Source organism: Sebastes fasciatus, chromosome 18 (genome assembly GCF_043250625.1).
Source record: "Sebastes fasciatus isolate fSebFas1 chromosome 18, fSebFas1.pri, whole genome shotgun sequence".
Lineage (NCBI taxonomy): Eukaryota > Metazoa > Chordata > Actinopteri > Perciformes > Sebastidae > Sebastes > Sebastes fasciatus.
In genome coordinates this window covers 16,687,194-16,712,438 of record NC_133812.1, presented here as the reverse complement: position 1 = coordinate 16,712,438, position 25,245 = coordinate 16,687,194, and the positions used below count along the sequence as shown (strand labels likewise).

The 25,245-nt window shown below is 42.6% G+C and overlaps 1 protein-coding gene across 8 annotated transcripts in view; it reads right to left on the bottom strand.

The window, feature by feature from the left end:
- The window catches only part of nhsl1b (NHS-like 1b), a 117,776-nt gene that overhangs the window by 23,293 nt on the left and 69,238 nt on the right, over window positions 1-25,245 (bottom strand). For 7 of the 8 annotated variants that reach the window (XM_074616394.1, XM_074616399.1, XM_074616393.1 and 4 more), the window contains exon 2: window positions 255-407. In XM_074616394.1, the coding sequence (XP_074472495.1) occupies window positions 255-407 (153 nt within the window). Of the gene's footprint in view, window positions 1-254; window positions 408-23,144; window positions 23,500-25,245 lie in introns of those variants that run through there. The other variant, XM_074616395.1, reaches the window with a different exon arrangement.

Here is a 25,245-nt window from a genome sequence, read left to right as displayed (position 1 = left end):
ACCGTGTTACTGTAACCTGAAGGTTGTTTTGTTTCATTTGTGGCTTGTAAAATAGTCAAAGTCAAGTGGCTAATGAATTCTCAAAGTGTGGAAGGCTCTGGAAGTTAAGTCACCTTAAACCTTAAACAATGCAAACACAGTAATCACCTTCTCTACATGGGTGGCAAACGACTCCTCTAACCCTGATTTTGTCTGTTATCATGTTGGATCTCGTCAATCTCTCTCTGAAGCGGTCCAGTTTGAATGATCCTTACCTCGCAGGGCGGTCTTGAGGTTGACTTTGGCCTGACGGTGGAGGTCTTCTACGCAGGGCGGCCTGCTGCCTGGTAGGAAGACGTTCTCCTGCTGGTGCCACGGAGCTGTGTAATGGACCGTCCACTTGCTCTCCTCATCCAGGTTAGACACCGCTGCAGAGACACACAGATCAGGTTGCAAAATTTAGTTGATTGATTGAGTTACATTTCCAATTTGATCTACAGATGGATCTTTTAATAGACATCTTCTCAGGAAGAATTTTGTCGTCAAAGTGAAAAAAAAGCAAAAGATAACCAGCTATAGTTTAAATATATCCAATTTTTTGTAGAAAAGGGGGAGTTCAATGAGTCCCAAACCTTTGGAAAACAATAACTTAAGGACTAGAAAATGTGCAAGCAGTAGTGGCTGCTGGACGGACTTGTTTACATTTGGCGGAGAAAAGGAAGAGGAAGGGGATGGAGGTACTTTGCATGGAGGCGTCAGTCTCAACACCAACAACATGACACATATCTGAGACATCACACTGTTGGCCACACAAGTCAGAGGGGGAGGAGGTGGGATGAAGAGTAAGTTGGAGGGAAACACCAAGCAGATGATATCCAGCTCAGAAATTCAAACAGGTTACTGAAAACTTACAAAAGCTTACTTTTAAGCAAGCGAACTTGTCCTAAGACAAACTGCCTCAGAGAACAACAACACTGCACGCACCAGCACATAGCAGCACTCATTCAATGGGTTTAACATTGAGCTAGATAAACATCCACAGCTGGCTAAGACATCCACCTATCTTTCTCTTTACAAGACAGGGAAAACAACCATCCTTGTTCTTTGCAGTTTTCTAGAGCACCTCTCTCAGTCCGACGTTATCAAAGAAATCTTAACAGGACATTACGGTGCTTTCCTCTTAGTACTGGTACTGGCTTGTAATGCTGACGATCCAGGAATTGAAGCTTATTCCCGTGCAGCATTTGTAAGCCACTAAACACAAAGTGTCAGCAAAACAACTGAGGTGTGAATTTCAATAAACACAAAACACACTTCCAAAGAATAAGGCTTACCAAGTGAGCGTAACCAAGCCAAAGTTGGTGATCGTGGATGCAGTACTATCTCCATTTCGACTGCTATCTGTTTGTCCCTGTGCTCCTGTCCTGACCATCACAACATGTCCATCTGACTGGGGGGACTGAGGGAGATATTTGAGGGAGCCCAGAGGAAGGGAACGGGTCATGAAAGGGGGCTGGGAGTGTGTTGGCTGTTTTTGTTTGAATGCGTTTTCACAGGTGCTAATGAGATGTAGTAGGATGCATAGTTGCGTTGTGTGTTTGTCGGGGGGGGGGGGGGGGACAGAGGGCCTCCGGGGTAGAAGCATAGGGCGGAGTGTCTGCAAATTGGTCGTTAGAGAAAGTGTGAGACAGTCTGTAACTGCTTTGATATGCAGATAACGTCTGATAGGCTTCAACACCGACCATCTGAAAAGCTCTTCTGTGACACGTCCAACTTTGCTTATATGTGAATGTAAGAGGACTGTGTGACTATTCAACCAAGCAAAGGTGAACATAGTTCTATGGATGGATTAATAAGAGACAGTCCGAAATGCCAAGTCCTGCTGCTGCTGGTGACTAATGGCACCTTAACGTCTCCGTCTGTCAGCGGTTAACTGCTTCTTAAGAGAGGGTTCGTAGTGTTTATTCATGTTCCCACTCACTCTGTTACCAAACAGGTTTATTTTCTTCATTCATAAATCTCCACTTTCTCTCCCCAATTTTGCTGCTACCTCCAAACCTACACTATTTGTTGTATGCTTACGCCGAATTCTCACCAGGTAGCGGAAACCATGTAGAATATGCATGATCTGTGACTGCAGTCTCACTTGAATTAACCTCTTTTAATCATATAATCTGGCAATCCATGCAGTTTAAATAAACACTAGGACGTATTTGCAAATGTTTTAACCAAATGTGACAAAAGGAGAAGTCAGACAGCCACACCACATGCCTGAGGGGGTCAAAAAAAACAACTTTTGGTTTGTTACATGTCAACATTATATGAGGGTGTGTGATGGGTGCAAACTTGTGTATATGTAAATGGAGCATTGCTGCGATTGTCTACCCGTGTCTCTACACACGCTGTGTTGCAGCGTGCAAACACTGGTCAGAATAATCAATCAGATACATCACGAGGCAAAAATCCTTTGACCACAAGTCTGGACTGGATAGTTACCACGAAAACCCCACTCGCACACAGTTCAGTGGAAGCTGAATTTGAAATGTGAAGGTTAGAAAAGCATGTTGGTAGTTAGGCTTGGATCTCATAGCGCCACTAACTCCTGTCACAACACACCTATGAGCACGGCGGGGACGCCCCAGCTGTGTGTGAATAAGAGTCAATCAGCTCACCTGGCTAAATAAGGGTCTTACATAATCCATTTCTTATGAAACCCATTTCTAATATTCTGGTTCTCTCCCACACACTCGTAGCACAGGTATCCCTCCCCCACCCTCCTCTCTGACTGTGGGGTTTGAATAGACCTCAGTAAGGCTATAGGCACACCAAGGACATGGGGACTATGGACACAAAGCCTGTATTGTCCCTCTGCATCAGTCTCCACATCAGGCCTTTCAGTGCCACAATACGCCCTAGCCCCTTAACACACACACACACACACACACACACACACACACACACACAGACTGGACTGTGGCGCGAAAGTCTTTCAGAAGTCTTCTAATCCCTCTGTCCATTGACATCCCAGCTCTCCCTATGCAGACTGAGAGCAAACAGGGGATTGAAAACTCTGAAAGACACAAACAGGCTGCAAGGTGCATCAGCGCTGAACATGAAGAGGCTGCACACAGTAATCACTGGGAAATGCATCTGTGCACACACACACACACACACACACACACCAGAGTTATTAGCCGTTATGATCAATAATCTATGTTAATCCTGAACTGGATCCCCGATCGCTCACCAGTCAATAGAGTATAGACTTTCATGCACAGTACAACTTTGTGTGTTTCATAAGGGTCAGCAAAGGCTGGGTTCAGGCCACTTTTTTGAGATATATAACTTATATTTAAGTCATTAAAAGTGTTGCAAAATCATCTTTTTGTGCGCTCGATGTTATGAAAAATCGGAGGATATGAGCACTACTCAGTATGGAGCTCACTGTCCTCTGAACTGCAGCGGAGGACCACGGCGCTCAGCTGAGGGCCAAAGTGCAGACATGTGCAAGATGTGCAAGATAAGACGTGAGAAGTAGAAAAACGCTGAGCTAATGATTAACAATCAGCCTTGACTGTAACACACGCTATAAATACACCTGAGATTAGTCGGCACGAGCAGCTTGCCCTGCATCAACCGGGTCTTTGTTAAACATCCTCACGTGCAGTCATTAATAAAATAATTATATAGCCTAATCTGCCTAACAAGAGTCTACTGTACATGGTCTACTACACAGACCTAGTTCCTTTGATATCAAGATCAGATTTACAACTAAATAAACATAAAAAAAAACTTCTAAATTGTTCCAAGAAGAAGTAAAAAAGAGCCAACTATTTCTAATAGAGTAGCTGTGACTCTAAATGCTTCCAGCTGCCACCTTTAACAAATACTGTTGGGTTATTTAGTGCTAACAGTTGTGGGCTCTGTGAAGTCTTGGCCCCGGTGGTTACCTGGTAACAGGGTGCAACAGAGGGTTGTCTCTGGGCTCAGCAGAGGCAGCGGTGAAGCAACATGCCAACTAGAAACCATCAGCTTCAATTAAAATGATGTACAAATCATTAAAGCTGCCGTGCGTCCACTTTTGATACAGAAAAGCGATTTCAAATTTGAACAAATTTAGGAAATTCAGACACTCGGAAGTAAATAAAAAACCTGTCAAAATGATGCAAAACAGCACAGATATGTTCTAGTTTTCATCTGAAGAACAAAACTATTCATGTGACACATTAGTGATCGATATAGAGCAGAAGTAAACACATCTCACCCTTCCTTTTGAAGTATTTAATCACAGATTTTAACGAGGTCCCGATAAACACCATTATTCCGGTTGAGTGTGTCTTGCTCTTAAAAAAAAAATGTTCCTTGTGAGACACAAAAATCCAGGGAATAAGAGAGAGAGAAGACGGGACGAAGGAGCGCTGGTGTTGGCTCACATTCTCACTACACGGCGGATTGGCTAAAGAGTGTGTGTGAGCGTCTACTACGCTGACAATGAGCCTCTACCCCTATCTCTCTCTCTCTCTCTCTAAACACACACTTGGTCCACCACTCCCCCCTCAGGCGGTCCGGTCCTCGGAGACACACACACACACACACACTCAGCGGGAGGGGTGTAGGACCGGCCCCTCTGTTCCTCTGTGCTTTGGTTACCAAGGAGTTCTGGCTGCCTCTCCCTTTATTTCTCATCATCAGTCGTTCTCTTGCGCTCCTCTTTCTCTCTCTCTATACGCTCTCTTTCTTCTTTACTCTGCGGGACTCGGGATAGAGCTGAAAGTTAAACACGCTTTATGAGAACGAACAGGCAAACTCGTTGCTATTTTGCCGTGAACGCCGATTCTCATTTCAGTCCATCACTCTCTCCTCTTTTTTCTTTTCCTTACTCTCTACTCTGCTCAGTGTGTGTAATCAGCGTGTTGCCGCTTTCACCGCTACGACAGACTAGTCTGGGGAATATTTATGCATCTAATTAAACTATCAGCCACCTTTCCAGGAGAACCTTGCACATCCTTGACGGAAGAAAAAAAAACATGTTGAGCTTTTCACAAGGTATTCTCAGGAGGATGCAGCTTCCACCTGCATGCAAAGTGTAATGCAAACAGGAAACTTGAATCATTACCATACAACACACTGAAGTACTAACATTAATCTCATTTGATCTCAATTTGTACCATTTTATGGTTTGAAAGCATTGCTGAAATTGACTATACAGATTATGTCTTGTGTTTTCCGCCATCTAAAAAGCAGATTGTGCTCATGTCCTCTACATAAATCTATTATTTTTCTTCTCCCTGGATGTTTTTCTATCAGCCCCTCTTCCTCCGTCTGATCACTCCCAGCCTGCTGTGTGCGCACATGGCCGCTGAATCTGTGCCACATGAATATAGATCACATACAATCCTCCCATTGTCCAATCTGCTCACAATCTATCACACACACACACTCCGGCAGCCACCCATTCAAATACACGCAAACGTGCACCTACACACACACACACACACACACACACACACACACACACACGAGGGCAGGGCTGCCCCTCCTTCTGCGACCGTATTTCTTTTCAGCCCAAGAGAGGAGGCAGGGAGGGAGTTATGGAGGGAGGGAGGGGGCTGCAACAAGAGCTTGAATGGGACTGCAAATGATCCTTGAATTTGTGGGTAGAAAGGTTTCCCCCTCTCCTCCCCCCTCGACCTTGCACATCTGAACCTTTCAGCCCGACTCTGAAGTGCTGTAAACAACGGTTTGGGTTATATTTCTTCATGTTTAGTAACATTTGTCGTTTCTGCATCGTCTACTTTACCCTGCTAAGTGTCTATTCACACTATTTGCAGTTGCTCTGAGTTATGATGAATCTCTAAACGTGGGTAATAACATGTCTATGAACTTATCATCAGCTTCTGTCTGTATACATATATATATTAAACAGCGTTGTCAACTTAGTTACTCAAAAGTGGCTGCTGAAATGCTGAAACATAACAGGTGCTGTCAGGTGTTGAAATTTTATTGGATTAATTTATTTTTTAGGTCACCCTATTAAAAGTTAATGACTGTACAATCTACATTAATGTTCAAGTCTGTGTCAGACTGACATTTATGGTTGAAAGGGCAACATATATAACTATATAGTTACATTAATCCTACAATATTAACCATATTTAGACTATATATAACCACGATCCTACAGTAACTATAAAAACCAATGTTGCTATTTCACATCAGGTGGACTTTAAATAAGTGTTGAAACAATTCATCACTTAGTGTATCGGCATGAAATCAACAATTCCGATGTTGAAGTCATTTATCAAGCAAAAACGTCTACTGGTTCCTGGTGTTCAAATAAAGATTTTCTGCTTTTCCTGGTTGTATGTCTTTTAAAACTGAATATCTTTAGTTTTTGGATTGTTGGTCGGATAAAATAAGCAATATGAAGGCTTTGAGAAATTGTGAGAAGTATTTTCTTTTTTGACTAAACAGTTGGAGAAATCAAAAACAATTACAGACAGATTAACCGACAATAAAAGCCCTACTTTTAACGCCAGTTAGAAGCAATATGAACCCGTTCAGATGGACAGTAAACGCAGGTTTATCTCAGGTCACCATGTTAGTCTGAGAGGGTTTAATCTAAGTCTTTCTCCATGTGTCAAACTTTAGTCCCCACGTTCTGTCAGCAGTCTCTGTTTGGCTTCTATCTCGTACTGTTTGGCACGCGTACAGTATTAGGATCATTTGTGCAGACGCGAGCCCAAGCGGCATCACTCATTAAAGAGCCTATTGTTCTCAGGACAGTATCAGCGCATGCATGTACGCATGTACGCACACACACACACACACACACACACAGTGCGACAGACAGGTCAACAGCTCTATCCGCTGAAGGAGGTCTTCATATCTAGGCCACTTCTAGGATTAGGGCTATCCATCCATTCAGCCATACGTCCATACATCCTTCCGCTCGTGGAAGCCCCCAGCCCAAACAATCTTTCATCTGTTCATATGAAGGAAGCGTGAAGGACTCGGTAGATGAAGCTTGGACCTCAGAGGAAGAGGCTTATTTAGGACAACAAACACCAGGGACTATTATGAATGAACATGATTAAAGAGCAATCCTACTCATATTAGCCCTTGGTTACGCAATTAATAAATCTTGATTACCTAATCTGAGGCGTTATTTGCTTTTTCTTTCTTCTTTTCAACCTAGTTGTATTTTCAAACATTCTTGGATTTTCATTTCCGATAAATCCCTTTTTTTTTTTTTTTTTAATCCATTATTCATTTGTTCTATAAAATGCTCTTATTTCCAAGGTGACATCTTTAGAGCTGCAGGGATACATTGATTAATTGATTAGTTGACAACTATTAATTTAATGGCCAACTATTTTGATAATCGATTAATCGGTTTGAGTAATTTTTTAAGAAAAATAAGTCAAAATTCTCAGATTTCAGCTTCTTAAATGTGAATATTTTCTGGTTTCTTTACTCCTTTACGACAGTAAAAGGAAAATCTTCAAGTTGTGGACAAAAACAAGACATTTGAGGACGTCGTCTTTGGCTTTGGGAAACACTGATTGACATTTTTCACCATTTTTTGACATTTTATAGACCAAACGACTAATTGATTAATTGAGAAATTAATCGACAATGAAAATAATCATTAGTCGCAGCCCTACAAATTACATTCTTTAATTCTTGCAAGACAAAACACTTCCTTGACATAATTACAACTGGCTTAAATTCAGAGGTTTTCTCGTCATTTAATTATTTTAATTGCTGATAAAGCTGAAGACTCTTATCAAGCAATAGTTTGCATTAAAACACACAATCCCAACACATGTTCATTAGTATTAGACCCTGTGGCAAGACCGTGATTATCTCTCCTTGTTAAACAACCAGCAGCGTGTTCACATGAAAAGGTGGTGACCCTCGGAGAGAAAAAAAGGAGAAATTGGGCGATGTGAATAATTAACACGTCTCGTTGCACTAGACGTTATTAAGACTCCAGGGTGAATGTGGCAGAGTGATAATAAAGGAGAGAGATTGATGAGGGGCTCCTGCTCTTCCTCCTCCTTTCTTCGTCTTCACACCTCATTTGGATCTTCCCATCGACCTGGCAGAGGCAACTACAGCTACACAAACTCTCTCACACACACACCCTAGTTTTTCTTTTATTTATGTTTTTCATCTCAGACTGCTCAACTCCAATTCCCTACAGCTCTAGCTCTATCATTCAATCAATCCCCAAAACACACAAACACCCCTCTCTCGCTCAATACCGCAGTCTATCAAACATCCGTTCAAATTCCCAAAGTGCCTGAACCTGGCATCTGTGCACACACACACACACACCTCCCCCTTCATCTGACAGGTCTCAGCTTTTATTTGTCTAATTGGACTTAAGAAAGGAGAGCTAAGCTGACCCCCTAAAACCCCTCAACTCTACCTGATCCGCTAACGTCAAATCTCTCTCCCTCTCTTTCTTCCTCCTCTCTCCATCCCCAATTTCCTTTCCTCTTCTTCTTCTTCTCTTAGACATGAGCACTTTCATGGCTGCTAATGTAATCTAGCCTGTATTGATTTTACTCTCCCCGCTGTCTTTCTTTTCTTACGTTCTCTTGTTCAGGCTCCGACTTTGCACACCTTCCCATTAGTCGGTAGAAAACCTGCCAGGTGGAGATAAGCAGGAAAATGTGAGGCGTGGAGAACGAGGCCCGAGTATCTGTTGCACACGTGAGCGCACGCAAACACTTTGCATCTGAATGCGTCGCACATGTAACGTCGCACAATAAATGGCCAAAAAAACCTCAAACATTTAGTTTATAAAAATGTGAAAAGGGCAAAAAGGAAGCAGCTCTTCAAATCTGCAAACCTTGCATGGCTCAAACAGGAAATGCACCAAAAACCCCTGAGAAATGAATAAATAAAAACACTACATCATATGTCCCTTTCAACTCTCTTTTTCTGTGAATGAATATCTATAATTTATAGCGTGTAGAGCAACATACTCGCTCTCTAATCCCTTCCCCCTTTCTTTCATCCTTACATCTCTGTGAATGAAAGCGTAGCAACAGGGGTCAATGGGAACCCGATCGCTCTGGTCCTCTCGGAGATATAAAGCCATGGCATGAATTATCTATCAGCACGGGGTGAGGGCGAGAGAGGGGAGGCAGTATGGCATAGAGTTTGAGGGGTTGATGATCATACACCATATTTAAATGCAGGGTTTTCTTTACAATGTTCCTTCTTTGTGTAAGAAAAAACTAGGGCTGTCAAAGTTAACGCGATCACGCAAATGTGTTTTAACTGCACTAATTTCTGTAGCGAATTAACGCAACTTGTGATTTTTAGGTTGTAGCGGGCTCAGTTTTAAAGCTTTAATGAAAGACTGAAACACTGGCATTATATGAAACTAAAAAACCTAAGGAATCCATCGGTACCAACCATGTCATACTAGCTTGTCGCGAAGGAGGTTAAATAACGCTCCAAACTTATGCAAAATTTTGGCGAGGAAAAACTGTCGTGGCCATTTTCAAAGGGGTCCCTTGACCTCTGACCTCAAGATATGTGAATGTAAATGGGTTCTATGGGTACCCACAAGTCTCCCCTTTACAGAAATGCCCACTTTATGATAATCACATGCAGTTTGGGGCAAGTCATAGTCAAGTCAGCACACTGACACACTGACAGCTGTTGTTGCCTGTTGGGCTGCAGTTTGCCATGTTATGATTTGAGCATATTATTTTAGGCTAAATGCAGTACCTGTGAGGGTTTCTGGACAATATCTGTCATTGTTTTGTGTTGTTAATTGATTTCCAATAATAAATATATACATACATTTGCATAAAGCAAGCATATTTGCCCAGTCCCGTGTTGGTAAGAGTATTAAATACTTGACAAATCTCCCTTTAAGGTACATTTTGAACAGATAAAAAAATTTGATTAATTTGCAATCAATCACAATTCACTATGGACAATCATGCGATTAATCGCGATTAAATATTTTAATTGATTGACAGCCCTAGTAAAAAGAAATATGTAATCATTAGAGAGCTATTACATGAAAACAGTAATGGTTGTATGATATAGTTTTAGTGTTTTGATGATGGTGATAAACCCTAAAGACGGGTCAGGAAAAGGTAAACAACTCTCTGCAGCGCTCATAAAAAGGCTGTTAAGCAAAGTTAAAATGAAAACTCACTCCTGAATAAACACAACTCTCTCGCCAACATCACACACACACACACACACACACACACACTGAAACCAAGGTGACAGAGAGGCTGGGCTGAGTAAACAAGCTGATAACTGTTTTTCTGGCACTGATGATTTTAGCATGGGGTAAGCTTCCCGTGCATCGTACACAAACACATTAAGTTCAATAAGCTCTAGCAGTTGCTGAATGACCTTTTTCTGACACCAAACTCTCGCTGTCTCCCTCTCAACCCTCCTGTCTGTCTCTCTAACTCTCTCTGTCTGTCTTTCTCTCTCTTTCTTTCTTCTGTTGCACTTCTGTCTGTTCAGCAGACAGAGAGGTTACTGGGTAACGCCAATCCTCCTTCCTCCCCCCGCCGCCTCCTCTGGTGTTTCCGTCTGACCTACTCCATTGAAGCAGATGGGATTCCATCACACACACACGCACGCACAGACACACACACATACACAACCTATACATTCACACAAACAACCTCACCATCCCATAACTGCTCTCAATTATTGACTGTCGTGCACATACACATGTTCAGACAGAAAAACAGACACAACTTGCCTTCACATACACACAGCTCACCCCTCTATGTTCACCATCAGAAAGTCAGCATCTCATCAGCAGTGCATTTGCATGATTACATGCAGAATATAGCGGTGGGGGGGGGGGTTAAAAGAGCTCAGCTTGAAGGGAGACAAATGTACTTCAGGCTACTGAAGTGGCTCACAGCATGTCATTTTGGTGAAAATGTTTTTGTGAGTGTGCGGTGGTGATTTAGCACGCCAATTTCCTTTATCTGCCACTTGAGTAAAGAGGAGAGAGTGTGATTTAAATCCGGTCAAAGTTCACTGTGTGTAGGGGCGGGAATCACCAGAGGCCCCACGATACCATATTATCAGTATTGCGATAAGATATATTGCGATATATTACAATTCATTACCTTTTTTCAACTGCAAACTATACAGTTTGTCAACATCTGTTTCTAATAAGATACAGTTTTCACTCTGTTTATCTGAGCGTTTTCATTCACATATCTTGAGGTCAGAGGTCAAGGAACCCTTTAAAAAAATGGCCATGTCAGAAACGAAAAACTGCTGCATTGAGTGAGTGTGTCTGTGTGTACGCTGGGTTATTCTTCTGAATGAAAGGCGGTGGGGCCTCCCTCTATAGGCTGCTCCTCCTTTGTGATCCATGAGAAAACCCTCCGAGTCCGGCAGACACCCTGCAAACTACGCCCCGAGCATGCACACCATCACTAATATACTCCGCTCTTTGTGTTTGTTTTCTGTTTCACGATCATATGTATGTGCATATCCTATGAGCCTTGATGTGGTGACACACTTGTGTTTTCTGTTCAAACACCATGTAGCTGTTCTCACACAGCTTGATGTGCATGAATCAGGGGAATTTACTTTGAAAAGGGCAGCGCAACGAAGGGAAAAGAAACGGAGATGGTATCAAAAGCAAAATTTTGCTACAAAGACTTTCAAAAAAGGGAAGAGCTTGGTGGGAAGCGAAGTTTGCATCCACAAAAAGATCGTTTGATGTGGTAGAAGCAGAGGCAATTTGCTGAGTAGCGATGCGAGGCTTGATAGAAAAGGCAGCGTTTAGAGGGACAAAAGAAACGAGAGAGAGAGAGGAGATAAAGGCAGCTGGGAGAGGAAAGTCAGGGGTGGAGGGTAGGGAAGCTGATGAAGTGAAGAGAGAGATAGATGGAGTGTAAGTGCAAAACATCCACAGGTAAAGACTCACTAAAAACACTTATTCTTACACACAAACATTCACAAAGGCCCAGCAGGCTTGGCGGTCATGCCTAATTTGCCCTCCCCTGGCGTCTGACCCAACCCGACCCCCTTTGAAATTCAAGCCAGGATAAAAGAGAAAAACACACAGAGAGAAGCGATAAAGGATATATGCACCTCTGTTTGAGCAAGTGGACAGACTGCATTAGAGTCTAGTCTGTACTTGTGCATGGCATCTTTGTGTCTCAGCATGGTAGCGAAACAAGAACCGGGTTAAGAAAAAGGACATGGTCAACTAATAGCAATAACAGCTGGAAGAGCACAAACTGACAGGGAGGTGTGTGTGTGCAACCGTTAAATACGTCCTCCTTCCTATACATTCATTTAACAAGCAAACTTTTACAGCCCAATGTTAGCTTCAGCACAATAAAAGGCGGGTCACTCTTAAAATGTACACGCCTGTTGAGCAGGCCGTTAAAACGCTGTTATTTTACGAGCAGGCTGATTTGTACGCCGGAGCTTTTGGTGCCTTCAGAGAGGGTGGCAGCTTTGTTGCTAACTTGAGGTGTTTTATGTTCCCGTCACGATGGATTTGTAGCAAACCGTCCATTTCCCCCCGGCAACACGGTTTTAAATCTATTGCAATCTTACCCCACTGGCTTGTCACCCCCCGTGACGCTGGCAGAGACAATAAGATGAAACTGAAACAGGAAAGTTTGGATGTTGGCGGGACGACGTTCAGTGCATGTTTTCATGGTGTTGACCTTGGTTTAAGCATCACTCAGATATTTCTGTCAGTTCAGCAGCCTTCATTTATTCAACGACGCAACTCCTATTCTAAATTCTGACTATGCATGTGTGTAACATGTCTGACATGCTATCATAAAATAATTTCCCAGTGGAAAGCCACTGGTAGTGTAACATAAAGACGGACCCTTAGCAGCCCCCCCAAGACTACATTAAGAGCCATTACCATCCAGCCACACTGTCTCCGCTCATATTGACTCCTGGCCCTTCTCACTCTCCAGTGGACCCTCCTGAGGACCCGCCACATCAATAACCACAAGGCCTGAGTGTGTCTCAGCGGTTGAACAGAAGGCTGACATCATTGTGCATGCTTTTGTATGTGTGGGTGTACATGTTATTGTATATGTTATTGTGCATGTGTGAATGTGCGCCTGCAGCTGTTTCTACAATCTGCATTTAGACAACAGACCAAGTCACACATTACAATCTCTAGATTTCTATATTGCATCCTTTCACACTCTTTGTTTCTGCTGTTGACACACACACACGGTCATGCACATATAGGTTATAAGACAATACATGAGCCTATAGTCAACATGCATGCATACAACACACACAACACACATCCACGTAGGGATGCCGGCACACACGGCATTATGTTGGCTGCTACGCTTGTTTCCTGACCTACATTTCAACACCAACGCTGTCTGCTCTTCTCTCCTCAGGGCCTGTATGTGTGTGCATGTGCATGTGTGTGTATGTATCATTAATCCAATTTTATAATTAACTTCACGCACAAAACGCCATAAATCAGACACAAACACACACAGATGTGATACACCGTGGAGTTGTGCGCTGTGTGTTTTTGCAACACCAGACTTTCCACCCCTTACACATAAACCTCACAACTGGCTTAATTAAAAGTGTGATGTGAATAATGTCCCAGCTGGGATAATGACAGGAATCAATAGGTAGCAGCTGGAATTTTTACGTCATTCGCTTTAACTTTATGATTAATTGGCATCTATATTTCACAGCACACTTTACTCTGGAAGGCGTTTAGCTGACACTCCAATCAAAGAGTGATTTACCAAGACGACAGCGGCGCACGTTTAATTTCCAATCAACTGCAAAACACAGCACGGGCGGAAAAAAAATAGAAAGCAGAGGTGATAAATATCCCTTATTTTATACTCCTATACACACAAGCTTAGGTATACAGCAGTCTGCTGTTACCATGACCCTCGTGCTGAGCTCACGCTGCTGACGAGAGGGTCTTGTCTGATTTAGACAGACTGATCTAATTTGGGTTAAGTGCCTCCAGTAGCTCAAGGGCACAAAGCAACAAGCCACCTGGGGCTGGCCTGCATCACAAGGAGGGAAGCCGAATGTGTGTGTGCGTGTGTGTGTCGGGCAGACACAGGGGTACCAATGGGAAGTGGGTTAAAGCCATATCAACTACACTGTGTGCATGTGCGTTTATCTACAGTTCCTCCACCACTGGAGCAAACTTGACACTCTGCTGTTTGACCCACTTCCCACATTGCACCTCACTTCTCATCAGTAGGTCATTTTGGGAGGGGAGGTGGTGTCAACAATCAGAAATACAACCAATTGACCACAAATTTAGGAAGTGAGAAAGACAATCAGCCTGCAGGCGGTGGCACGATTAGATGTGAAATCGGATGCGAGTTCTGGTGGCTGGCATTGATTACTGTTATTAACCAATATATTAACAACGCATGACTGGATTTGGCTCTGCTCACCAGGCCCATAATATTGATCCAATTAACATCTGCCCTCTGTTAGTTAGTTGATTGGTTTGTTTGTTAGAGGATGCTCTGCATATTCCACATTGCTTTCACAAGGCACGAACGCTTGAGTATGAACCAAAATAAACTCTTGATTGATGCCACAGTATAGATCTGCGATGTTGCGGTGTGATCATATTTTTTCGGGTCCCTTAATACCACCATTGACAATGCTAAATTTGTTGTGTTGTTGCATTTTTATAGAGTACGGTTCTAGACCTGCTCTCTATGAAAAACGTCTTGAGATAACTTCTGTCATGATCTGACACTACATGAAAATGAATTGAATCGAATCTGCTGATTTTAAACAGCTGAATTGTTCTTTTTACTCGTTGGAGACATTTTTGTGAATAAAATTTGTTTCCAAATGGAGCAGAAAAGGAAGCGTTTTGTGGCGATCGATTATACTGAAAATCCTCAAGCATGCATCTTCTCATGAACCCTTGGTATTCATCAAAATCAAGCAATTTGCAACAAGTTAGTGCAGTTAACAGGGTTTGCTGAATCCAGCTTGTAACACTCGCACAGGGATGCCTCACAGAGAAAAGTAAGAGGGATTACGAAGAGAATACAAAAACATTTAAAAACCCAAATGTTATATATCATTGTGACCAACACTGCGCTTCTTGCTCACCATTGCCACTGCATCATAAATTCTGGATGCTACTGACTAGGGCTGCAACTAACGATAATTTTCAGCGTCGATTAATCTGTTAATTATTAATCGATAAGTTGTTCGGTCTATAAAAGATAAAATAAAAGCCCAAGATGACGTCCTCAAATGTCTTATTTTGTCCACAACTCAAAGATGTTCAGTTTACTGTCATAGAGGAGTAAAGAAACCAGAAAATATTCACATTTAAGAAGCTGAAGTTAGAGGTCACGGTCAGCTACAGGACACCCTTGCTGTAGCTGTAGTGATTGCCAACATTGGAGCTCAAACAGTGCTCAACAATTATCTTTATGTGTACAATCTTTCCAAATAAGGTTTAATCATTATCATCAGTAGCACTATACATCAGTATTATGCTGTAGCCATATTAGAATGAGTGTGTTTTAATCCCAGGGTAAAGACTGAGAGGGTTAAATATGTCTCAGGACAGGCTTAGTTCTCATTAGATGACGTGGATCAGTATCATCTCACACAGACACAGACATACTACGATTGGTGGTTTCATCTGACTTATCAAACAGACTCAGGGATGCACACAGGTGTGTATGGGTGTGCACATGCATGTGCTAAACCCGGGTTCCTCCACTGATAATCCTGTGTTGAGACCTCGTCTGGGAAAAAAAGCAGGATCCCCAAATCCACTTAACCCCTCCCTACTTTATAAACACCCCTCCCTCTCCCTGTCCGTCTCTCCGTCCCTCCCCCTTCTGTCCCATCTGAGCAGTAATGAAGGGATGGAGGCATTAATAGAGAGAGCAGAGCGCGCCCTCCTAATGGGTCCTGAGGGAAACAAGACCAGCTCCCTGATCAAATACTGCCAAAATTTAAGACCGCCATTATTCCAAATTAAATTCTAGGTGACACCCCATATGTCTCTTTTTGGTCTGGATAAATGGGCGCATTGTGTCTGATGGGCAATTAATCCAACTGTAATTTGGTAATCACCGTAATCCCATCAATTTAGTCTCACACAATGTTTTTATGTGTGTCATCTGAAGTCAGTTCTATATAATGGTTAAAATTGATGATCCACAGATGATCAACTTTGAACCTGAGGAGTAGACGCACTGCAGTTTCATCCACTGAATGAGTCCCTCTGCTCGTCTGTATTATACCTCCACCTTGTGGTGAGAATTAGCAACGACTGACACGCATGTTAATGGTGTCCCAGTGTCATCCTGCATAGTTCTCTTAGGTTGACAACAGTCTAGGAATGTAGCTTCTGCTATAAACAAACAAAATTAGAGTCAAACGGTCACCAGTGCACGCTCCCCTGTGGTTTTACAAGCAAAGAAAACTGCTGTAGCTTCCCTTTCTCTACATTTTTCCTTCTTTTTTTTTGTCTTTAACCCTAATCCATCCACGCATGTGGAGTGGAAAACCCTCGAAAAAGAGACGTTGCTATGGTGAGGACGACTCATTAACGAGACAGATTTAAAGAGGCTCTTAAAATCACTTTCTCTGCCCTCCCTCCCTTCTCTCGCTCCTTTTATAATCAGCCTCTATGGGGGGACATGAGCTTTTCAGAGGCTTGGCTTTGCTTTCGGAGGCTTAATGGAGCCTCCAGCTGATTGGGACATAAAGGGGCCTCCGGCTGAGGAGACGGCAGGAAGAGGGAGACTGGTGCTGGGCTACATGGTGGAGGAGTGAGGGGGGTCTGTGGTTGATGAGAGGTAGGAAGGACAAGAGCAATCAGATTATTCTTTTGTGTTTATTAGTGCATTAACATTCTTAAATGTTAGGTATATAATCAGTTGAATACGTTTGTTTAACTTACATTTTAGATTACTTGTAAATTAAGATAGTTTACTTTTTTTTTTAATTGTTGATTTTTACATTTATGCAATTAAAAAAGGCGAGAACTGAGCTACATGACATCAGTAAAGCAAAAAAAAAGTACATAGTGCACTGCAGTGGAAGCTTGTAAGCTCTCACTGAATACAACAATAAAGAATTTGAAATATTTATATATTATATATTATATTATATATATTATATTATATATTATATATATATATTATATATTAGATATAATATATATATATTTGACATGACAGTGACAGTCTTATTGAGAGATACCCTGAAGAAGATTGTCATGTCGAAACGTAGGTCAATTATTGAATAATGTTTTGCATCATGGCTACGAGCCTGCAACTATTTTCCTCTCTACTTGTAATTTTACAGTGGTCAGCAACTCTCCCAACACTGATGGGCGTTCCTCCTCTATCTCATAAAAAGATAAAAGGAAAATATGAAAAAAGTGTATACATTTATCAATGTGTTGTTGTTGTTGATTATTTTAAAGATTAATTGTTTCATTGTTTAGTGTGGAAAATGTCAGAAAATGTTGAAAAATCACAATTTCCCAGAGCCCAAATTCTTCAAATTGGTTGTTTTGATCCCACTAGTTTACGGTTCATTACTGGTACCCAAATAAATGAAAGCTATCTTTTCTTTCTGAGGTCTGTGTAATTTTCCTCGGGTTAAAAGGAGATTGTGCTCTTTGTGGGAAGCGCACAGTAGAAGTGAGGAATGTAACCATGTGTGCAGACGGAGAGCAGACTGGTCAGTAGGGCAAACAGGGCCAGAAACCTCAGAGGGCCAGACTCAGAGCAGCATGAGGTGGAATAAAAGCTCCCTGTAATTGCAGCACTCATTAAAGAAATGAGCTGTGACTGAGGTAGGCGCAGCCATGGAGTGCTTATACACACTTATCCTGCACTAAGGCACAATTAGATTTTTCAATTACTAACAACGAGACCACTGTTGAACTGAGGCTAAAGAAGAGAGCAGAAGCTGTCGCTGGAGCCGACACACACCAGATTAAGTCTTGAAATCGCACTTGTTTTCTTAAGACGTGTTAAGACAAGACTCTTACATTCATTAGGTAATTGTTTTTCCTATGTATTATCATGGTTTCTTCTTTTATACAGTGGATAAAGAAACATTAACTTTATATTGTTAATGAGGGAGACAGATAATTGACTGCATGAGTATGTCTGACATAGAGAGACAAGAAATGCAAACATAAGCGCACACAAACACCAAGTAGTCCTCACCATCAATCATAAATATAGTCACCAGATTAACCGATTGCATTAAAACCTACAGGTAAAAGCAATTCACCTTTGTAATTATACACACAAATACCAGAAAGGAACCAGAAAGAGGAGGGGATGGAGAGAGACCCTAGAGATGTGCTCAGCTAAGGATCTGCATGAGCTACTTTATCAAGAACCATCTTCATCTTGTTCTTCCAGAATCTGGGTGCCATATGGTGCAATACACCGACCCAACCTCCAGGAGGCTCCCTTTGCTTCCCAACAGGGAGCAGACTGAACACACTACACTAAATACAAGTTAATTAAGTGAGTGAAGAGAAGAAAGAAAGAAACACGAATTCGAAATAAAAGAAAAATCTCCCTCTGAAAGAAATCAGGACAGTTTTATTATTAAATAGCATTAAAACCAACCAATCCTCCGCTGTTTGAAAGCTCCCTGGATGTTCCTTGACACATTTGCTCAATGGAAGGATTAATGTCTCTGTAGATTCCAGTGATTATCTGTCCTGATGTGATAATAAAGCTGTTAAGTAAAACTCAATTGTCCACACATGGGGCCCTGAGGGTCTCTCACACCTGATCCCTCCTGAAATAAACACTTTTCTCCTTGACTCACTCCTCTCCTCCTCCAGCGCCTCCAGTCTCCCAAATGAAAAGCCAGCTGAGCCCAGACCCACACTATTAATCTCACCAGATTATTTTATTACAACAATTTGTCAGGCAAACGACACACGCACACCGAAAGACAAAACCAACTCCCTGGAAAATCCATATGCACGCTATCTTAACACCGTGTGACATCAGATCTGATTTCAATAAATAAAAAATTGGGATTTGACAAATGATATGAAATGGGGGGGAAATGAAAACGGATGGTTAAGATATCTACCAGATACAAGCAAGAATTTACTTTTCTAAACTTGTGATGTGAACAGAGGGACAGCTGGGTTGCTACAGTTGAAACATTTAGTTGATCGTAGGGCTGGGCGATATGGAGAAAACTAAATATCACGATATTTTTGACCAAATACCTCGATATCGATATCGATATAGAGGTAGTATTGTAGGGTTGACCACTGGTGCTTTTACAAAACATATATAAATATTTACACTATGAGATTTTTGATAAATAATCATCAATAATGTGGATATAATGACTAACGAACACACAACAAAAATACATCACTTTACTGTAACACAGCCTTTAAAAGCAGAAAAGACAACACTTGTGCCTCATTGCGATATCCAAAATCGAAGACGATATCTTGTCTCATATCACGATATCGATATGATATTGATATATTTCCAAGCCCTAGTTGATCGTCAGAAAATGTATCTGCAACCCTTTTGTTTATCGATTAATTGTTTCAGTCATTTTTCAAGCAAACATGCCAAACTTTCTGTGGTTTTAGTTCCTAAAATGTGAGGATTTGCTGTGAGGACTGTTTGCAATTTCACCTTGGGTTCTTGGAAATTATAAAGGACATTTTTCACTATTTTCTGACAATTTTTTAGACAAAAGGATTAATCGATTAAGCAGTAGTGCTTAAAGTAATATATGTGAAGCATAAAAAACGCCTGGGATCTATGGATAAATTGAACACAGAGATGCATGCGCACAGACAGAAACTCAATTACCTCCCAATATTTGTCACCGATGACTTCATTAGCCGTTGGTCACACATGATGGAAGAGTACCTGTTTAGCCAATCACTAGCCAGCCATTACCTATTAGGCCTTTAACAAGCTGAGAGGTCTCCATCTGTTAGATACACAGCTCGCTATTAGCCACTGATTACACTTCACCTCCTTCATCTCCTAACCAAATCAATGTGGACGGGAAAGACGTGGACTGGACCGCTGTAGCGTTCATATTCATAGTGGATAAAAGCAGCAGACATGCACTCATTCACACAGACTTTATCAATGGAAGAGAGGAAGAGGGAGACTGAGAGATTGTGGCAGACAGATGATGGAAAACAGAGCCTTAACCCATTTTACAGTTGAATGACCCAAAGCAACCCCTGACCCCCAATTCCCGAAAGTGTGTGCGTGTGTGTGTGTCTCTGTGTGTGTGTCTCTGTGTGTGTGTGTGTGTGTGTGAAATCCCCTTCTTTTCTTCATCTCATTAAGCCGTGTGTCATGCTCTCTACTCCATTGTTCTGCCACCTCTAACCTGCCATTGGGGGGTTTTCATGCACATTCAGGACTAAGTGTGCACTTGTCGTTACTCATCTATGTTTGAGTGTGTATGAGTGAAACTAACAAATCTCATTGTGTTGTTATGAAAGCCTGAAACCCCTAAAATCCCTGAGTAGGAGGAAAGACATGCTGCTTTGCCTGGATGGTTTTCTGCACAGGGTGAGAAATAAAGTATTTTATTCGCAGTCAATCAGCACGACTAGTTATCCTGTCACCTTAACCTCAAACCAGAGTTTAGGGCACTAGTTTAGAATAACTTCACCTAACATCCTACCTACTAATATTGACAAAAATATCGAAGTATCGATAATGAATATTTGAAAGGTTTCAATACTCATTTTCCGCCATATTAATACATAGGTACCAGTTGCGCTTTCTGCTCTCTATTCTCTCCGACAGCGAGTTGACACACACACACACACACACCGCTATTTATCTTTTGATAAAAATCTAAAATGTTATGCCCTCAATGTAAATTTTTCCCTGTGGTATTGAAAATGGTATTGAATATTGATATTTTTCAAGGTATTGTATCAAAGTTAGAAATGACAGTATTGTGACAACACTACTACCTGCAGTATCATGACTGCATACATATTTAATGCTCTAATGAAAGTTGAACTTTGGCAATTGTGGAGCCACCGTCAATCGATTGTCCAGGTTTTTAACGCCTTGAAAATATAGGAACTGTTTGTGTGAATGAAACACTGAAGGTGAAACAACGACAAGGAGCTGAGGCCGAGACTAAACCCCTCCTGATTCCCACCGCCACAATTATATTACCCTAACTCGTTTTGAGCAGCGCTTCCCCCCCGCATAAATGCGGCCAATCCATTTCATTTGGCCTCATCTAGTTACTCCACAAGCCCGGCCTCCCTCAGGTGCTCTTCCCTCGGGAGCTGTTGGCACTGATTGGTCGATAGCTGAACCTGCCTACCCATCGAGGGATTATGGGGGATCCGGTGGAACACCTGCTCCACCACTAAACTGATATAAAACAGGAGGAGGATAAAGGGGGGAAGCCGATGGAAAGAAAAAAGTGTTGCCATTTCCAAATCTACTGTAAGAAAATGATGATTTATGTATAGATAAGAGTGAAAACGCATGGCATTCAAGGCAGATAGACAGAGGACGTATTAGCAGAACTCCAATTTGAGCGTGTTTGTGTGCATGAGGGTCGTCTGTTCAGCGGTGCATGAATACAGAGTGATTCAACCTACGGAGCCCAGACAATACTGTACCCACGGCAGAGACATCTTGAGCTGTCACGGCGCGTTAGCCAAAGTAGGTGTGAGGACGGGCCGCACTCGTCTGGCAGCATATTGTTAAAACGCTAGACGCGTGGGAAGGTTTTTTAGATTATTATAGATGTAGAAAGACATTAGAAAGTAGTTATTAAAGTGGACGGACAGATGAAGACTTAATATGGGATCATAACAAAAACAGAAAAAAAGTTACAGAAGTTGCGTTCAAAGAAAAAGTATCTCTGCTTTTGCTTTTTCATAAGAATTTTGGTTGGCATTATAAGCACTATTAAGTGCTGTAATGTCATATCGTTAAGTATTCTTACAAATGATCACATGACAGATCCTTGTCACATCCTTCAGCACTCTCTGTTATCTCCCTGATGGCTTCTTTATGTAGTGGCGGAGGTGAAAGTGGGTCACCTCTGTAACCCCGGCAGTGTCAGCTCCGTCACCCCTTTACCGTCAGCTCTGTTAAACTTCCCTGCAGGCATGGCCCATCACCTCCAGCTGCTAGCTATTGTGTCTTGTTCCCAGGGGTGGCCACCCTGGGGAGTTATGGTGTCCTAATGTCCCAAAAGAGAGTGAAGCATGGTCTGGATGCAAGAATGCACATGGGCAAACATTCGTTATGACAAACATGCACACGCAAAGAGGCTATATGCAACTAATACGTGCATGAGAAGAAAAAAAAATGCATGCTCAAACACATGTCCAAGCACTGTAGGGAAATCTTTAAATATGCATATAATAAACCAGAAGTTAAATATCCCTGCACAAACATAAGGTAACGCAGATTTCACAGACAATGACTAATGTGCAGTATAGAAGGTCATGTGTGACAGGGTCATCCAGTTCCTGCTTGGAGCCCCACCACCACAAGTCCAAACGTCTCCGAGGTCAAAAAGCCACAATCTGTATAACACATATACACACACACACACACTCACACAAAGACAGACGGCACAGATCACTCGGTTACGAGGGGATGGAAATCACCTAATAAGAAGAGACAAAGCCGAGCTTGGGAAAAGCTTCCGCCGCATGTGTCGTGATTCTCTGGCACTGTGACTAACGGCGTATAATTCTTGCCCATAAACAGTTCAGGTGACTTAAGTTCTCTCTGAATCAGAAGCCTGTTTCCCAGCCGAGAGAAAAATACCACAATCATTACTGTAGCAAAACAGTTATGTGGTGTCACATTAAGTCCAAGTCTTACTAAGAGGCTTGCAGAGACTGCTACCTGGTAGTCCCGCTCTAAAGATGAAGGCAAGAACCTCTATAATCACACGTCTTTGAGTTCAAAGAGAGACGACAGAGCTACAATTAAAATCTTGACAACAGTCTGGAGTATATAGACGCAATGAAGCTCTAAAATAAGACACTTAAAAATCTCTGGCACACTAACAGTTAGTTTGTTCCAACTCCACAACTTCAAGCTAACAAACTCCACGACAGGGAATATGCTCTGCTCTTTAGTCTATACCTTTGGCATCCTGGAAGGTTTGTGTTTTCCCCGGTGAGCCTTTGGCGGCCGGTCCAAGCAGTGGTTTGGGCATCCAGAGAGAGTCCGGCCTCTGATGGACCTTTGACACCGACAGCAGACGTTTGCGCAGGCAGCCCTCTGGCCTGGCGGGCCTGGGGCTTGGGAAGGCCTTGGACTGGAGGCTGTTCCCCATCTTGATGGTGGGCAGGAGGGAGCAAAGAGTTCGTTTCTCACCAGGGGAGTCCTCATAGCCGGCCTTGTGCCAGCAGCTGACCACCGGCTTCGAGGAGAGGCAGTGCACGTATGTGATCATCCCCTTCTTAGACCTAAACCCCCTCAACGCTCACCCTCCCCTGCGCTATCCACGACCAAAGTCCCCCAACTCCTCCTCCTCCTCCTCCTCCTTCTTGCACGACCCAATCTCTCTCTGGACGAGCTCTTGAGGTGGTGGGGATGGCGGGGTGACTGTGGGAGACCTCCCCTCTTGCTCCCAAACCCTCAATAGGCCTCCCCCCTCTCTTTCTGGGAAGATTGGACAGGGGATTGGAGGTTTCTGCAACCCACAGGGGACCCAATCCCCCCTCCGTCTCCTCCTCTCTCCTCCTGCTGGTTTTGTCCTTCCTCTCCCTCTCTCAGGGGATCCTATTGACTTGCATTGATTTGCCTGACAAAGGAAGGCTGTGCACAGTGTTAGATTACAAGATTTAACTCCAGAAACAATATCCCACAGAACTATTGCAGCATATTAAAAAAAAATCCTGCATGACTATCAGTGGGACGGCTGGCTGGCACCCACGGTGGCTTGCAAAAACAGGAATTCGGAGCCCCAAAAATGACCACAAGAACTTTCAAAACTACTCCGAAGATGGTTTAAAAAACAAAGTTTTCAGAAATGCCTGTGGTTAAAGCATGTTTTTCTTCTAAATGCTGTGCTATCAACTCTGCAACGACCCAGAGGCATCACCACAAAGCGAAAAGAAGATCCACAAAAAGTCAAGAAATCAGTTTGTGACCAAAGATGGTGAACGCCTCATTTGGTAAATTAGAGATGAGGTTACATCTTCCAGCAGTGTTCAGACAAGTATGCAGCGTCTAAGAGCATCCTCTTTCCTCTTTCTCCATCCATCCGAGACCCAACACCAGCATTGCTCTGTGGCGTCCACATGGCCTCTCCTCTCAGCTCCTCCTCCTCCTCCCTCTTTCCTCTGCTCCTCAACGCTGCTGTTCTAATCTGTTAACCCAGATTATCCAGCCTCCAGTCCGAGCCTCCGATTGTGACAGACACACACACACACACACACACAACACAGATGGACACCAGGCTGTAGATAATTAGCTAGATCACCTGCAGTGCTCAAATGTGTGGAAGTTCAAGAAGACTTGGCGTGATACGTGTCAGCTGGTTAACTCGGGTGACGCAAAACTCAAGTGTGAAGAAAAGCTGAATGTGGGGCAAATATCGACCTACTGCCTCAGGTGGTTTATCCTCACCTGACTGGTGTTACCAAGTCCTACAGAGATCCAGCTGGAAACATACCCAACCTGATTATTTCAAGTGGACAAAATGCACACATGGAGGAAAAGCTTTGATGAATCTAATTGGAGCTGAAGAGGAGAACAGAGTGAGGCACAGATGGACCGAGAGGTATTTACCTGACAGTCTAGCACAGACAGATGTAAGCACAGCCGACGTGAGATAAAAACAGCAGCAAACAAAAAGATACACACAGAGTGGGAGAAGTCACAGGCGGTAAAAACTTCAGACTACCAGGTGAGGGTGTGTATGTGCATGATCCTTAATCAGCTTTGCTGTGAGGTATAAGGCTAAGCTTATTGATATGATCAGATTAATAGCCTGAAGACCAGCAGAAGACAGGACTGGACTAAAATGAAGACTGAATACTACAGCGATGGTGTATTAGCCAATGAAAGGTCAACCACCAGACGGATCAAATGAATAAAAACAAGGTCAAAAAGAAAAGATAAATTAAAAAAGGGGCAAGAACTATTTGACAATACTAAAGCATTTGTCTCCCTCTAGTGGTGGCTAACGCCTGGGCCTTACAACACAGACACATACCAGTGTTTCTATATTCATTTC